The following is a 17,793-nucleotide window of genomic DNA, read 5'->3' as shown; positions in this document are numbered from 1 at the left end:
TTTATGGTTTGAGTGTGAGCTTTTAATTATTCTAAATTGCTCTCTTCAGACAGGTGTTTTCCCATCTATCTGTAAAACTGCGGTGGTGAGGCCCCTTCTGAAGAAGAACAATTTAGATCTCAAGATCCTTGATAACTACCGACCTGTATCCAACTTACCGTTTTTAAGTTAGATTACAGAAAAAGTTGTTTCTGTCAAAATAAACACAATATTTTTGAGAAACATCAGTCTGGTTTTAGGACAAACCACAGTACAGAGACAGCCCATTTAAAGATTGTTAATGATCTCAGGTGTAACATGGACTCACAGAAGCTTTCAGTCCTGGTGCTGCTGAATCTTGGTGCAGTTTTTGATACAGTAGATCGCCACATTTTATTAAACAGACTAAGAATTTTGGTGGGTGTCTCTGGTACTGTTCTTAAATGGTTTTACTCCTATCTTGGGTTCCCCAAGGATAAATTTTAGGCCCATTGCTTTTTTTTCTGTACATGTTGCCACTTGGGGATGTCATCAGGAGATATGGCGTTGATTTTCACAGCTATGCTGATGATACACAGTTTTACATCGCTGTGTCTCCTGGTGACCTAGGACTAGTTAAAAATTTTTTAAACTGTATTTCAGATATAATCATCTCCCAGGAACTCAGGAGCTGAACATCAGCTCCCTCATCAAGAAAGCCCAGCAGAGGATGCACTTCCCATGGCAGCTGAAGAAGTTCAACCTACCGAGGACAATGATGGTGCACTTCTACTCCTCCATCATTGAGTCCATCCTCACCTCTTCCACCACCATCTGGTACGCTGCTGTCACCACCAAGGACAAGGGCAGATTGCAGGGTATCATTCGGTCTGCAGAGAAGGTGATTGGTTCCAGGAGGCGCACAGGGAAGATTGTGGCTGATCCCTCACACCCCAGTCTCAAACTCTTTAAGACACTCCCTTCTGGCAGGAGGCTGCGGTCCATCAGGAGCAGAACCTCACACCACAAGAACAGTTTCTTCCCATCCGCTGCTAGCCTTATCAACAAGGCCCTGGGCCCCCAATTACACCGACTCTCTCCCTCTCCCCTTCCAGACCTGCAAGTTACATTAACGTAACATCTTCAGACCTTCTGCGTTATATTAACTCACAGTCTCTATTTGTATATATATCTAGATTCTGTATATATATCTATATTGTCTGTACCAACTACACCAAGTCAAATTCCTTGCAAGTGCAAACCTGCTTGGCAATAAACTTGATTCTGATTCTGATTTAGCCACACAACTTGTTTGGGCTTACCAGGTCTATCTGGCTGTCTTCCCTGCCAGTGGATCCAATGCAGTTGGCAGCTTTACCCCTCTCTTCAACTGAGTGTCCAAGACATATGGCTATCGATCTGATGATACAAATACGAGGCCGAACATCGACTTTTGGCCTAATTTGGTCTGGTACCAAGTACACTTTTGGACCACGTCATGCTGGTATTTGTAATGAACAATCCATGAGGTCTACTGAGGTCCAAAAACAAATCACCTCTCAAATTCAGTTCAAGCCATTCCTCCCAATCACACCCCTCCAGGTCGCTCCATTATTGCCTATATGGATATTGAAGGACAATAATAGATTCCCCAGGTGGCATTCACTCCAGAACACCACCCAAGGACTCCAAGAAGGCAGACAAATCTGAACCGCTGTTGGTGCACATGCACAAAACACAGTCAGAACCTTCACCCCTCCAACTTTTAGCTGCAACAATGCAACCCACTCACTCGCTGGAGAGAACTTCAACTCTTGGGCATTCAGCTGGGAGCTTGTGAATACACTGCTGTGCATGGAGGTGAGCCGAGCTAACATAAGTTTCCCCTGCTCTACCTCACACAGCAGCTTAGGTTCTTTTTAAACCAGCAGGCCTTAGGACCCCTTTCGTCCACCACCCAGCTCACATGGCACCTGACCTCAAATTTCTTCCCCACATGTGGCAAGTCCAAGTGAAAGTGGCATCCTGTGATTTCTTCGGGCTGTGCCCGGTCAAGCACCAGGAGCCAAGGCTAAGCCACCAATCTCTCAACTTTTGGCTCCCCTCCCTGGTCTGGTGCTCAAGGGATGCTCCACTTTCCCTTTTCCAGGGAGGTGTCTTTAGTCAACTGGTGCTGCTTCATCGAGGTCCGAATTGCTCTTAATGTGACGCCTCCCATGAGAACAATTTGTCATGGGAGACCGTAGAAGGGGATAACACCTTTGACAACACAGTTCTCGGGATTGTGGGGATACCCAAACTCCTCAACCATGACAAGGTGACGAATATATAGATTAAAATCTCTTCTTATATACCTTATTAAGCTTCTTTAACATACAAAAGCATATTTAATTTTTCCCTGGAGTTGTCTTACCACATTTCTACAAGGCACTATTCAGTTCCATAATTTAAGACAAATTAATTAGACTCTAATATTCCTCCTCACCATGTGATACCTCTGAATTTACCTCTCATGTTACTTCTCTTCTTATTTTGTCTGTGGTGCTCAAATTTTCTTTACTATGAAATTTCACAAAGATCTTGGCTAATAATTCTGCAGTATGTTCATTATCTGCCAACATATTTCCATGATCTTCAGTTATTGCATAACCATACTCCTTACCATCTTTTTTAAATCATACCCAATACCCAAGATTCTCAATACTTCTTCTACACTCATTTCCTCATACCAGAAACCATGTAAAAGCAATCAGGGTTGTCACCATTTCATGTCCAGCTTCAAATTTAAACATCATCTTGAACTCTTTCAACATTATTTTCTTGTGTACATCACCTCTCCCCTCCTCGTCTTCCAGTTTACCCGGGTAAACCCTCTTACCCGATGGCATCGCTGCATTATAATCTTTTCTCTTTTCCTATTATCACTACTCTTGACCACTTAATATCTATATCTGCATTTTCAGGAAACCCACCATCACTTCCTGCTCTTCTGACACAGTCACAAACCACACTGTGCCAGACCACAAAACCCCCTTCTTATATTTCTCTTCTAATCTGTCCTATCTGGACCCCAGACTTTCAGACTTTCTCATTTCCATCAATCCAGAAGATTTTTCTGAAATGGCATTCAAACTTTTCTGAGGTAAGACAAGAAATGGTCAGCAAAAAAAAAACAAAACAAAAAAAGTTTAGATCTCAATCTGGTTGAAAATTAAAGGTTGGAATTGAAAAGAATGTTCTATTAAAAGTATCTACAAGAAAGTTGTTTTTCATTATGGAGATCCATGCCTCTAAGAATTTAAGCTTTCACAAAAGCTTGAGGGGGTACAACAAAGTACTAACTGACTTTTTGGGTTCACAATTATATATATATTTTTTTGTCATTATTAAGTACATCCTTACTTTTTCTTTATAACTAATCTAAAAAAAAAAAGCAAAAAATCACAACTTTTCAGAATGGTTTTGAGATAAATTTTTTCAAGGTCAGAATGTTAAACAAGTAAATTAAGTTGTTTTATTCCATCCATCCATTTTCAATACCCGCTTAATCCAACTCTGGGTTGCAGAGGGGTTGGAGCATATCCTAGCCATCAAGGGGGCGAGAGGCAGGGTACACCCTTGACAGGTTGCCAGTCCATCCCAAGGCCACATAAAAACAAATGACACAAACAACCATTCACACACCACATCCTCAAACTCATTCCTAGGGTAAATTTACAGTCACCAATTAACTTGACATGCATATTTTTGGGCGGTTGGAGGAAGCCAGAGTACCTGGAAAGAACCCACACATACACAGGGAGAACATGCAAACTCCATACAGGAAGACCCCAGCTGGGAGATATATCTATCTATATATCTATATATATATCGATAGAGACACACGCACGCACGCACGCATGCACACTAAAATAATAAAGTAATAAAATAGTAATAAAGTCTTTACTAAGGAAGCTGCAATATGACCCATTGCCCAATATCATCTTTAATCACAACAGAGTAGGGAAGTCTACAGTAACGTACAGTCTTAACACTCCTATATTCCGTTCCCAAAAATATAGAACTCCATAACGCCACTAAGTGGCCATGTTAAGAACTACAGTCCAAGTTCTGGAGATGCTGCCTCTGCTCATTTGAGTGAGACATTAGACACCAAAGAATATGACAGTCACTGAGATTTTCATTAATCCTTAGCTCTTCTTCCCCTGATTTTTATTCTTCAAAGATTCTAGCAAACCTTTGATCCTCTCACTGGCTGGCTCCCGTCTTCTTTTCTTGTGACGTTTGATCCCTGCGACTTGTGATGGCAGGAGTAGGGTGGCAAGTCCCCAAGGTGTGGCAGTGTTGTCCCCACCAACACCTCTGAGTGTGACGGTTTCACGGTGGTTGAACAGCCAGGAGCTCTCCTGACACAAAGCAATGAAGTGATCTAGTTGGGTGGTATTGACGTTCTTGCTAATATTTAGAGAGGTTTCAAATGGGTTCTGGATGTGCAGCGGAGCCACCTCTGGCTTGTTCTGTTCTTTGCCCTGGAGAGGAGGATGGGGGACGATGATGGCATGAGTACATGTTTGTGAGTAGCTTTGAGTAGCAGCATATGTAAGTGAAAACAATGTGGGTGAGAGAGAAGTGAGGAACCTCCCATAGTGCTTTGTTTGCTTTAACCTAACTATGGAAGAGGGTGTGAGTTGTAACAATTATTTACAAGTGCAGTAGGTGGAAATAATTAGTCCTGAATAGTAGTATTACTAAATGAAACTTTGAGGTACAACATTATTTCAAATGTAGATTGAAGGCACACTGGCAAAACTAGATAAAAGGATAATTGTAAGTCTAGACAGAACAAATATGCATTTGTTTAAACTTTGTATAACCAGTCTCGTTACTGGAATCTCTGCTTTGAGCATTCTCTGTCCTACACCACAGAATGCTCAGTGACAAGATGTTCAGTCAGGTTTTATTCAGTGCTGTTTATCAAATATTTCATGGAGACCTATTCATTCCTGAATAAGAACAAATAAGTAAGGATGATGGGAGAAAATGGTATTACATGGATATCAACTGTTTTAATTTGCCTATTGACAGTTTCCTGAATATTTAACTGATTTGCAAAAAGTTATATCATAATGTTAAAAGCTCAGGTCACTAAAAAATTTTGTAAAAAGTTGCATAAAAGTGACAGAGGTGTATCTTAAACAACACAAATGTAAAACTGCCAACATTAAAAAGGGAGGTTAAAATAAAAGCTTCCATTTCAGTTTGCACTTAGTTTAATGTTCAAAAAGATAGCTGAGACCACAGGGCATTCTAGAGACATTATAGATAATCATATGTACCTTTCTGATATTTATGGACATCCTGCTGAATGGAAAAGTGGCGTAGAACTCAAAGAACTCACACAGAAGTTGTTCTGAAACAAAGCAAGAGACATTACGTCAGCATAATGGCCCTCTAATACAACCCTTGGTTTCCATCAATGCCCTGATTCTATGTTCTTGTGCTTACCTAGTGTCTCTTTGTTGCTCGGTATTTGGACCTTGCTGAAATCACTAACAAACGTGCAGTTGTTCCCCTCAATGATGCACTTGTCTGTGGGACCTTGTGGTAACAAGAATGGGAATATTTTTTTTAATTTACTGCCTTCACACAGAAATGATGACCATAAACAAGTCATGGATGGTTGTCACTGCATTCATGGAGAGGGAGCAGGGGGAAGGAGAGAGCATGCATGTGTTTGTATGATAGTGGTAAACAAAAAAGATAGCAGCTGCATGGATCATGCCTTTCCTCAGCTGGTTTATGTCTCCAGTGATGCCCCTATGACTAGACTCACTACACTGAGGCTGGTGTTTGAGTGGGACATGTGGGAGATGGTGAAGTGATCTCTCATAAGCCTTTTTGAGACATGCGTTGTGCCTAATTGGTGCATAAAAGACATCTTCATTTATCTGCCACTTTTTCTCCTCGTAATTCGCACATACAAAACAGAGACAGATCAGCCCCAACATCGCTGTGTCGTCACACACGTCAAACTGGCATGACAGAATCAGATGAGTGCCAACAGCATTGATGGTGAGAGTAGCGTGTTCCGTGATACGAGCTTGACGCGTTGAAGCACACAAGCCAGGATTGTTTTGCCTCTGTTTCTATATGTCCCTTACTGGCTCAAGGTGTATCAGCAGATCAACTTTGACCCCCCCTGTTCAACCATTGTACTTTCCCACATGACACAAAGCGCTACGAAGGAGCAATACTCCTGGCTTGAAACAGCATATCTAAAAGAGGCTATAGGCACAGTTGTGTGCTGGTGGTCCCATTAGAACAGCAGAGTAGGTTTCACATTCATAACGCACACAGACATGGTAATAAGAACGTATGGTATGACATAAGGCTTCTTCAGAGCCTAAATAAATGCAACTAGCATTGTACATCAATAATCCACAACATTTAAGAAAAATGGCAGGAGAGGTGAGTCCCCCATGGCATTGACATTTCCTCAGTTCCAAAGGATAATAATAATAATAATAATAATAATAATAATAAATTTTATTAAAAAGCGCTTTTCATAATATAAAAACAACATAAAATAAGAAAAACAATATAAAATAATACACTAAAATGGTGTGTTTTTGTCAGAGATTTGAATGTGGACAAGTCAGTACAGTCACCGATGTGTTTGAGGAGAGGGTTCCAGAGGGAGGGGGCAGCTGCAGAGAAGGCTCTGTTGCCCCAGGTTCGGTGCTTGGTTCTGAATGGTGGAGTAAGGAGGTTAGCATCGGATGAACGAAGGCTGCGGGATGAATTGTGGCAATAAAGTAAATCAGTGAGGTAGGATGGAGCTTAGTTATGGAGGGCTTTGTGTGTGAGGAGGAGGATTTTGAACTGAATACGCTGTGGAACTGGGTGTCAGTGCAGGTTCTGGAGGACAGGAGTGATGTAATCATGGGTGTGGGTAAGCAGACGTGCAGCTGAGTTATGTATGTACTGTAGTTTATTTAAAGTTTTGAATGGTGTTCCATAGAGGATGCTGCTGCAGTAGTCAATTCTGGAAGTGATGAAGGCATGAATGAGGGTTTCAGCAGCAGAGAAGGAGAGTGATGGGCAGAGTCGGTCAATGTTCTTGAGATGAAAGAAGGCAGTTCTGGTGATTTGGCCTATGTGATGGTCAAAGGAGAGGTTACTGTCAAAGATGACTCCAAGGTTGCAACTGTGGGGGGATGGAAACTGGGTGGAGTTGTCTATGGTGAGGCGGAAACTGTGGTTTTGGTGAGGGATTTGGGGCCGATAATGATCAGGTTGGATTTGTCACGGTTAAGTTTGAGGAAGTTGGTCTGCATCCAGGACTTGATGTCAACGAGACAGTTGTAGAGAGAGGAGTGAGTGGCGGGGGTGATGGAGTTGGTGGAGATGTAAAGCTGGACGTCATCAGCATAACAGTGGAAATGGAGACCATGGTGGCGAATAATGTTGCCAAGGGGGAGCAGATAAAGTATGAAGAGGAAAGAACCAAGTACCAAACCCTGGAGAATGCCTTGGGACAGAGAAACAGTGGGAGTGCAGGCTGTGGGGGCAGGGGAGGAGGATAAGTTGTTGTAGATGGTGTCAATTTTTGTTTGGAAGAATGAGAAAAGGGAGTTGCATTTGTCAGTGGTGAATGAGTTGGAGGTATTGTTGCTGGGCTTGAGGAGTTTATTTACTGTTGAAAACAGAGCCTTGGGGTTGGTGGAGCCAGAGTGTATGAGGTTAGAGTAGAAGGTGGACCGGACAGCATTGAGGGCAACCTTGTACTGCCGAAGATAATCTGTATAGGCTTGTAGATGAACAGTTAAACTGGTTTTCTTGTGAAGTCTTTCAAGCTGTCGTTTTCGTGATTTCATTTTGTGTAGTACCAGGGGGCATAGTGGTTTTAGTTTTAAAGGGGGGCCAGCTGAGAGGAGAGTGTTTCGTTGTAGAATTTGGTGAGATCAGAGGGGTTGTCAGTTAACTAAGTGGGGAGGCAGATCATTTACTTGCAAGAGAGGCAGAAACGGCTGAAGGGGAGATAGATTTGAGGTTTCTGAAAGATATTGCCCGTTTATCCTTAGCAGTAGGAATGGGGATGTCAATGTCCATGATGATTGCCAGGTGGTCGGAGATGTTGAGGGTGAAGCTGGAAAGGTGATGTATGGTGAGACCAGTGGAGCAGACCAGATCCAGTATGTGACCACGGCTGCGGGTGGGAAAGTTGAGATGTTGTATGAAGTTGTATGAAGCAATGTAGCAGTTCCAGGAATTCAGTGGCAGATTTGCAGTCAGTGTCAATGTCGATATTGAAATCTCCCAGAAGAACGGAAGGTGAAATGGTAGATAACTGGGTGAGGAAGTCAGAAAAGTCAGAGAGAAAGGTAGGGTTTGGTTTGGGTAGATGATGGCAGCGACCAGAGGGGTGGGACCAGAGAGTTTGAAAGTGAGATGTTCGAAGGAGCGAGCAGCAGGGATGGAGATGGTGGCTGTTTTAATGTCCTTTCTGTAAAATGCTGCAACACCTCCTCCCCGTCCCACAGGTCGGGGTTTGTCCATATAAGTGAATCTGGTGGGTGTGGTCTGGTTGAGAGAAAAGTAGTCCAGAGGTTTGTGCCAGGTTTCAGTAATACAGAGGAAATCCAGGTTATTGTCAGTTATTAATTAATTCAGAATTAGACTTTTATTGTTGAGTGAGCGGGTGTTGAGCAATGTCAGTTTCAGGTGACATTGCTGCATGGTAGGTTGTGATGGTTGAGGAAGGGGTCGGAGATTTGATAGGTGCACGTGTCGTTTGTTGTGATGATGAAATGAGGAAGTTACGGTGTGTGAGCAGGACCAGATAGATGGGATAGAGTCAGGAGTTGAAAAGTTGTAGTTGAACATCCAACCAGAGTCTCTCTCTCTCTCTCTCTCTCTCTCTCTCTCTCTCTCTCTGTCTGTCTGTCTGTCTGTCTATCCTTACTGTGCAATAAGTTAACAGGGATGGTATTTGCAAACATATCTGAATATATAATTGTCTTGGATTATCAAATATCACTGAATTTCAGTAGTTTTATAGCAGTGTGTCTGGTTCTTTAGCTTAACATGGCTACCAGCTCTCTCCCTTCATCTTCTGCATTCTCCTGTTCCGTGTGTCAGATGTTTAATTACTCCTCTGCCTCCTAGAAGGTGTCTATCAGAGAATGCTGTAACCAGATTTAAAGAGTTAATTGCATCATCCTTTTCTTCACTGGCATGTGCAGATATGACAGAGGACGGCTACCTACATTTTACTCCAACAAAATATTGTGAATTTCCTGGTTTTCTTTCTTTTATTCAAGAATAAACTTTGAATGTCAGTAAATTTTTCATTATTGTCTAGCATTCCATAGATTTAGATGGACAATGCATCAGTGAAAATTGAAATCAATAGTAAATCAAAATATTTGTTCCCTGTAGGATTAATCTGCTACTTGCTTAGTCAAATAGCAGTCCCAATCATCCTCTATGTGAAGTATAAAGTTTTATCTGCTGCATTTCTTTATCTAATTCAAACACATATATGTAGGGCTTTGAAACTCTTGTTCCTACTCAATTAGCCTTAAACCCTGTTGTATGAATTTTAATTTTGCTCAAGAAAATATTAACATCTTTACACATACACTGACATTATCCGAGGAGCAGGTATTTTCTACTATACTTCCACCCTCCTTAATTACAGAACAACTTGTTGGCTCTTTCATCTCATTGTGATGATTCTTTTTTGCTATTATCAAATTTAGAGCATTGTGTCAAGTCTAACTGGAGCTGTACAGGAAGAACCAAACCCAAGATAACCCCACCCCCAATCAATTGCTAAAAAGTGACAATGACCCAAAAAGGTTATCTAAATCCCTCAAACTAACAGGACTAGATTGTGATCTATGAGTTTTGCCTGATACCTGCAAGGTCTTGGAGGTGGTCCAGTGTAGGGATTATAGGAGGGCTTCTTTTCTGCAGGAAGAACAGCACCATGACAGTGAGGGAAAAGTTGGTGATCCAGGCCCCGGGTATGCTGCTGGTGACGCCATGAGTCCGGGCCCAGCAGCGCACTGTGAATACCAGGCTGCGCACCCGTGGATCCAGCTCTCCATACATATAGAGCAGCTCTGTACTCTTCATCGCCACCCTGTGCAGAATGCATGATGAAACAATTGTCGCTGATGACTTGTACTACTTACAACACATTTTAAACAACATGCAGACTTTCTGGAACCAAGTCCAAGACCAAGTAGATTTTTCATATCTTGACTGAAATGTAAGTAAAAATAACAAGAAGCTTAATATGAACATAAATGGTTTTAAAATCTGAGAAACATATTATTTCTTCCACGTAGTTGCAAGAAGCTAGCTACTGCAAATACTTCAAATTATTTAAAATGATGTGTAATGCAACACTTTTAACTGAAGCTAAATTTCTGAAACAGTTCAATGTATTTCAGCTGTTGTGTGTAATTTAAATAGGTGAACAATTCTTAATCCCTTAACTTATTTTACAGAGTTCATTCATGACAGGCTTAAACAGAAATGTAAGTAATAAATAATTTCTGCATTTCAAATATTTTACACTACATGATATGTGGAGTTATTTTTTTGTGAATATATTCTTAAATGAACACAATTATTAAAATCCAACTGTTCATCTTAAATGTTGAATTTAAAGATTGAGATTTAAATGGACCTTAGTTAATGGAAAATGTTTTAAAAAAGGGGGCAGAATAAAGAATTCTTAGCAATCAAAAGATGAAATAACTCTGAACTCTAAGTTACAGTGAAACTACAACTACTACAAGACAGTAGCTTTCAGTTGGTTTCTCAGGAAGGAAGTGCTGTGCTTCAAAGATCTTATAACACGATGTGAGAAAAGTCCCTCTCAATTCCAACAAGTGGTTCTACTCCATCTCCTTAGAAATTGCACATTAGTTTTTAATTTGTTAACAGATATGTATGTGTTTGTGACACACACCAGATGATACCATGACATCTTTAAGATTGGAGTGAAAGAAAAAAGGCCCAACTTTCCTGTTCAGTTTCACTGCAACTAAACTTCCTGACAGTCCAGTTTCGGTTTGTGTCTTTTGCAACCCAAATGTGGCTAAAACAGTATTCAGAACAAGCGGCTTCTGGGGCAAGAGCATTATGACCAAGTCAAAATTGACATAACATCTGACTGTAAACTGAGCTATTTATCACGAAACACTGCAAAACTAGGGCCAGGTCAAAGAACCATTTAACATGTCTAAGTGAATGGGGAAAGTACCTGTTGTTAGCTGTGAGGTCACACTGAAAACCAGAGGGCTGATGAGAAAAACGGACCAGAGGGCAGCGAGCATTGAGAATCTTCTGTACTCCGACACATCCAGGCCCAAAATGATCCATACACTCCCCAATGACAGACAGGATGCTTTGGGTCACAGCCCGCTCTGAGTTGGCCCGCTTCATCTGGTACTCTAAGAACAGACCTGATTTAGGCTGCACACACACAGTTCAGAGATGTTTAAAAATCCTGAATCACATTGTAATTTTTAATTAATGCAAAAAATGTATAGAATTTTGTATCTCCAAAATTTTACAACAGCATTTATGGACCATGTTGCCTTGGGTCGCTAATTTTCTTTTTGTATTCAACCAGTAAGACAAAAACAAAAGATAGTCAAGACTGAAACTACAGAAAAGCAGAACACATTGTCACTAAGATGCTAGAACCATGTCTAACAACTGTGTCCGCAAGAACAGGTAATAACAATATATTAAAAACATACAAGTCAAAGTGTCCGGGGGGTTAATGCAGTCTCTACTATAGTCCAAAGACAAAGTAAACTACAAATCCATCATTACTACCATTTTTACATTCCATCCACTGATGCTGTCCAGATCCAGAAACATGTCCAGGTCACAGCCCAGCTTTCCAAAGCCGTTCACTGATGAGCCAAATGGTTTAATGGTGCACTCAGGGAAATAGGCAGCAGCAATGTCCTTGAGCAGGGAGCAGACAAGGAAACGGAGCCTGATGTTTTCTTCTGTAAGCTGGTAGAATTCTGTCAGCGAGGTTATCTGCCTGTCAACCTGGCAGGAAATGAGGATACAAGCCAAGTGAACATATTCTTTCAATCCCATCTAAACTGAAGGATTTAGAATTTCTGACATTGTGACTGAAATACTTACACTTTCATCTTTGGACAACCTCTGGATGAGTTCATTGATGGGAATGGTGGTTTGAGGCTGGCATTGAAGTCCTGACTGTTGATTTGATAAGTCCACCAAACTGGGGTTTCTGAGTGACAACAATCTTGATTTAAAAGGCACCATGGATTCATGGCTAACACTAGGGACCGCAGCTGTGTCAAGTAAAGAGGCAACGCTGTCTTGGCTGGCAAACTCCACTACAGCATACATGCCCTAGAGAATAACACACAGAACTTAATCATCAGCTTCACTAAATCCTAGCAGAATTGTGAAGCTTGGTATTACATGCACTTTAAAATATGTAATAAAAAATGATCACTTATCAAAGAAGGATGATTTATCACTTACATAAGTTTCATAAAAGAAGTACTTCTTGATGTCCCCATGCCTTGATAAATACTTCAGGAACTTTTTCTCGTTGGCTTTTGATTGGCAGCTGATGAGAACAGATTTCTCTGCCTGTTCTTGTCTTTCCACCAGAAGAGTGGGCAAAGACTTACGTCCATCCTTTCCATCTGGTGACAGGGCAACAGAATTCCAACAATTACATCATTTTCTTTGAAGAAGATATTTTCAAGCTTCACTTAATCAGGTAAAGTCTCATTCAGATTAAAAGGCTCTTACTGTCCTGTTTTACTGTACAGCCAGTGAAAAAGATGCAGCATGAAAATTCAACAGGTTACACACATACAAACATGGTCAAATTTACACAGTCAGACAAATCTAAATACAGCACACCTAATATTTGTTCATCATAGGAAGTAAATTGTAAGATGCTACTGAATATTACACCAGACGTGTTGGTACCCATTACCGAGCTTCTAGAGAAGCCTGGTGGGATATCAGACAACTGTTCTTGAAGTGGAAGAGTTCAGTTACATTTGTTCGCCTCTCGGCAAAGACTCAATGACTAGCCACAAAAATTTAGGATTGCCATTCCAAAGAATTACTTGAGCCTTTGTCTACTTCACAGGCAGCTTTGATTCATGTCTGGTGTCATTCAGTATGTTTACATGATGTTAGAAAAATAATCGAATTATTGTTTTTGTCCACCTAAACCTGCATTCTTAAGATACACATTAACATGTGTTTGACTGAAATTGTACTTATTTGAATTTCTCAAAGTCAAACTAACACAGCCACATAACATGGCTGGGAGTCAAATTACGTTGGTAGGTGTATGTTCAGTTGGATTCAAATTGGTCAAAGCTCTCTGTGCTTGAGTCATTGTTTCGGCCCTTGGCTTTCACCTGGAATTACCAGCAAAAGCTGGTAAACATAAGAAGCTGGTAACAACAGAAAATAAACTGATGCCTTCCATGCTGGCAAAAGTATTTTGCTCCATTTATGGATATTTAACAAGGTTTTTTATTTTTTTACAAGGTGGACCGGAAATTGTGCTACAACTATCAGGGAGGTCAGTCTCCCTGGTAAAACTCTAGAATATTGGAAGGAAGACTCAGAATGATTCTGTAGGGGATGCTGCACTGTACCAGAGTCACTCATGCGTGCTATGAAGTATCTGTATAACCAGAGCAAGAGCTGTGTCCACATTCTTTGCACAAAGGGGAGCTTGTTTATGGTGTGTGTTTGACTCTACAGGTACCGCCCCTTATCACAGATCTGGTTTGTAGTGTTTATGGATAGGATCTCGAGTTGTAGTCAGGAAGAGAAGATTGTCTGGTTTGGGACCCTCAGAGTTGCATCTCTGAGTTTTGCAGATCATGCAGTTCTGTTGATCTCTTCAAGCCACGACAAACACAAAGGAGGCCATGGTTCTCAACCAGAAAAATGGTGGACTGCTCCCTCCAGACTGGGGATGGATCTTTACCTCAAAGATATTTTCTCCTTACTATTTTTTTTTCTGTGTATAAATGACGAACAAACTAACAGATCTACCATATCACAAGATTCTTTTTCTTTTTCAAATCTCTTCTCAGTGTTTAGTTGTTTTTAGGAGTGAAGACAGTCATTTCCTACAATTTTCAAGAATGTTAATTCATAGATATGAGGGGAAGAAAACAAAGATCAGCCTTTTATGGACACACCAACAATATAACTTGGGGATGAATAAGTAATTCAATTGATGATTACAAAAAAATAGCATGAAACTTTGAATAACTTTGAAACATTCAAACACAGTGTTCGACAGTAAACTATATGCAATGCATATTTGAATTGTGAAAATGCATGTATACATAGAATATCTCCATAATTCAGTTCAGACCAAAAAGTGGAGGCAACAACTCTATTTTTGGCCATGGAAATAAGAAAGACTTGACACCAAGTTGAAAACCTAAATTTATTTTAACCTCGTCTTTTTGAACATATGCTGGATGTCATTGAACAATTTGCATGCCGTTTATGCCCCGGTTCACTTCAAGATTTAAATTTATTAAACTAGTATTCTTGATTGACAAACAGTGACGAAGGTTATGTGAACCCTAAAGTACCCTTAAGCTATTCTTAGAGCTATATATTCTAAACGGTGTTTGCAGTGACGGAAACGACAAAAAAGGAGCAGAAATCAGGGATAGCCTCTTGGCCAACTTGTTTAAACACTCATTTAAAACTAACCGCGAGTGTCTCTTCCAACTGTCTCTGCCTGGGCGACAGCCGCGTCTGTTCCAGTACTTCTGTAAGCAAATGCGTTGAATTTCCGTAGGAATTTTACAAGGTTGGTCATTCCCCTCACACGTAAACTGAAAACATTATAGAAAGACGCCATTGTCGTAAAAAGCAAAGGGGATGTGCGCATGCTCATTCATACTTCTACAGGAAGCAAGAGGTACCAAACAGTACAACATGTGGCGACACGACTGGATGATCTTTTTTTTCCTCCAAACTCATTTGAAGATTGCAGTATAACTATATTATGTACCACATAAACAAACATATCTAATTACAGTAAAAAAACTAAAATAAAAAAGTTCCACCTTTTTACATCAGAAAACAAAAGAAAGGGGAAACGAAAACTATACAAGAGCCAAGCATTGATACCTGACATTAAAACATAACTTCACCTATGTGCAGATGAGCGATTTTTTCCAGTTTACTTACCTATGAAAGCAGTCACCCAAGACTCGAGTCAGCTCCTCAATCACCAACGGGCTATGAAATGGAGACACAATGCTAAATAAACATTGATATTATTTACTGTTATTGATGTGTCATATTGTAGCCTTTTTATAGCAGTTCGCATTTTTTACTCTTTATTCACTTTTTTCATTCGTGGTTGTCAGTAGTTTCATATGGTCAGTCAATTTCATGTTGTCATTAACTCTTTGGTAGACCGGAGAACATCATAGGAGATGTAGAAAATTGGAACGCAGAAACTTGAATAAAAGTCCCAATACGTTCTTGGGTGTCATTTCGCTGTGTGTGTGTGTAGTTTTTGTTTTATAGCTGTAAAAGTCTTCCTGTGATTTCTCTCTTAACTCCGAAAGTCTGCTCATATTCCTGATAATCTCTTTAAACCCACCCCAGCTGTATGGTAAAGACGTCTTCAGCGAATTCAGTTCCCCTGAAATAATCTGTTTCCCTAGAGTCGGGAGCGCGTTTAACAGCCGCAGAGGCGGATTCTACAGTCTGTACATCATTTCGGTCGGTAAAACGGTCGGTAAAACGACCACACGTAATCATTAATCGTGTCCAGGTTTTTATTTTATCTTTGAAACTACGGCTCTCGATAAAAATTTAAAACGTGTTGTTGTTTTTGACACAGTTTCGTGTTCTTGTTTTTTTTGCGCTGAGAGAACCATAGTCTTTTGAAACTTGAGTCACGTTAACTCGAACGATAGTTAAACCTGACAGATAACACAGTCAGTAACCCAAACATTGTGTATTCGAACACATTGTGTTTATTCGTTTTTTATTACTGATATAAAAAGCTGGAAGCTCGGTCTGCTGGACGTGAAACATAAAACTTCCTGAAAGTTTTCATTCATGTAAACCACATTTCTAATGCAAAATATAACATACTGGATTCCCAGTAGCTACATTAAAAGCTAACTTTTAATCATTTTGTCAGTTAATGTGCTTTGTGTCTTAAAATCATCAGCCTGACTTTCTCACTCTGAAACGCTTCCCCCAACGACAAAAAATACGTGATGATAGTGTTTTATACTATTTATTCCTCTCATGATGGACATTCCTCTCTTGGAAAGTTTGGAAATGAAAAATATCCAGCAACATTTTCAAAAACAGTTACTTCAATCAGCTTCACTCACATCTAGGGGCAATTTAGAGTAATGACTTAACCTAACCTATCCTGAGGACACACATAGGTAGAACATACAAACCCCTCAAAGAAAGGCCCTTCATACCAAAGGGATAGAGCTTTGTGTGTCTGCTAATGTAAGTTTTTCTAAGCTTCTTTGCTAAAATCAATATCTGCTGTTGAACAAGTGACCGAAACCCATCAATCGGTAAAACCTGTTATCTAATTTCACAAAAAATGTGCCACAGAGGCCATGTCTGTCACACCTCTGCACTTTTCTGACCACCAATATATTCATTTGGAGAAATTAAGCCTAAAAGTAGTCTTTTTTTGTTTGTTTGCACCGGAAAAGCTCTCATACTCAATATTTACTGTACAATAACGACACTTTGTTTTTCTTAAGTTTTCCATATATATGTCTACGACGGGTGCGGCCTGAACTGGACGTACAGCCCCGCCCATGTCACGTCGTCATTGTGGTGTATTCAGGGAATGTCGGGATTCATGTTGTTCCCTCTACATAAACATGTACTGCACGAGCGTTTAAAGATAAATGGACATGTTGAATTATTTGAGATGATTTTTGATCATAAGTTGGAAAGTCATGTCTTTGAGTTAAATGACGTTGCTACAATAAATGCAATAAATGAAAATATTTTTGTTGTATAACTTTGGGGTATTTTGATAGGTTAACTGTGAACTTTTATCTTGTGTGGTAACATTAACCTACAGAACGTTAGCGTTGTTGTGGAACCGTAACTCTAATTTAGTTGTGTGTGTTCGTGTGTGTTGCAGTTGCCAACTCTCACGCATCTAAATATCTTGGAGTCCTAACCAAAGATGAAAGAACCCGTGAAATATTAATTATTACTGAATGTAAATCCAAGCTCAATATGTGATTACAAAGGGACTTGACAGTGGAAGAACATTCTTAACTAAAATGGAATCCTTAGCTAAATGTATTTATCCTGCATATTTCATTCATTAAAGCTATCAACCAGTTGAACTTCAATTTTATTTGGAGGAATCGGGTACTATACATTAGAAAGTCAGAAATAGTCTGACTATGAAGGGGGATGGCTTGAAAGCTATTGATTTTGAGTGTTTAAATGCTGCACTAAAATTAAGGTGGTTAAAATCTATCCTGCTAAACAATACTGTATTTGGTACTGTCTCCCCAGAGGTATTTTAAAAAAAATGGGTGGTACTGAATTTGTCATTAAATGTGATTTTCAGGTTGGGAAATTGCCGACCATACTGTCCTCATTCCATAAACAGGTTTTATTATGTTAGAAACTCATGTTCCAACATGTGTGATGAATTTCACATTAAGTGATGAATTTCACTTCTCATCAAACCCCAATATGGAACAACAGACATGTCACATGCAATGGCAAGTCTCTCTTCTT

General features: G+C 40.1%; 1 protein-coding gene across 2 annotated transcripts; it reads right to left on the bottom strand.

The window, feature by feature from the left end:
- Positions 1-3,927: 3,927 nt before the first annotated feature.
- mtpap (mitochondrial poly(A) polymerase) lies at positions 3,928-14,914 on the bottom strand. Of its 2 annotated transcripts, none has more exons than XM_072378705.1 (9): positions 14,743-14,914; positions 12,514-12,680; positions 12,145-12,378; positions 11,821-12,045; positions 11,240-11,451; positions 9,882-10,108; positions 5,464-5,556; positions 5,295-5,368; positions 3,928-4,487 (listed from the first exon to the last, which is right to left on the bottom strand). In XM_072378705.1, the coding sequence occupies exons 1-9, from the start codon at positions 14,891-14,893 to the stop codon at positions 4,149-4,151; spliced, it is 1,722 nt and encodes a 573-aa protein (XP_072234806.1). In that variant the 5' UTR covers positions 14,894-14,914; the 3' UTR covers positions 3,928-4,148. The 2 variants fall into 2 exon arrangements, with proteins under 2 accessions (XP_072234806.1, XP_072234807.1); XM_072378706.1 differs by having other exon boundaries at positions 11,830-12,045.
- Positions 14,915-17,793: the final 2,879 nt, after the last annotated feature.

Source organism: Leuresthes tenuis, unplaced genomic scaffold (genome assembly GCF_036924035.1).
Source record: "Leuresthes tenuis unplaced genomic scaffold, fLeuTen1.0.hap1 SCAF_24, whole genome shotgun sequence".
NCBI classification, from domain to species: Eukaryota; Metazoa; Chordata; class Actinopteri; order Atheriniformes; family Atherinopsidae; genus Leuresthes; species Leuresthes tenuis.
This window is presented reverse-complemented; position numbering and strand designations above follow the sequence as displayed.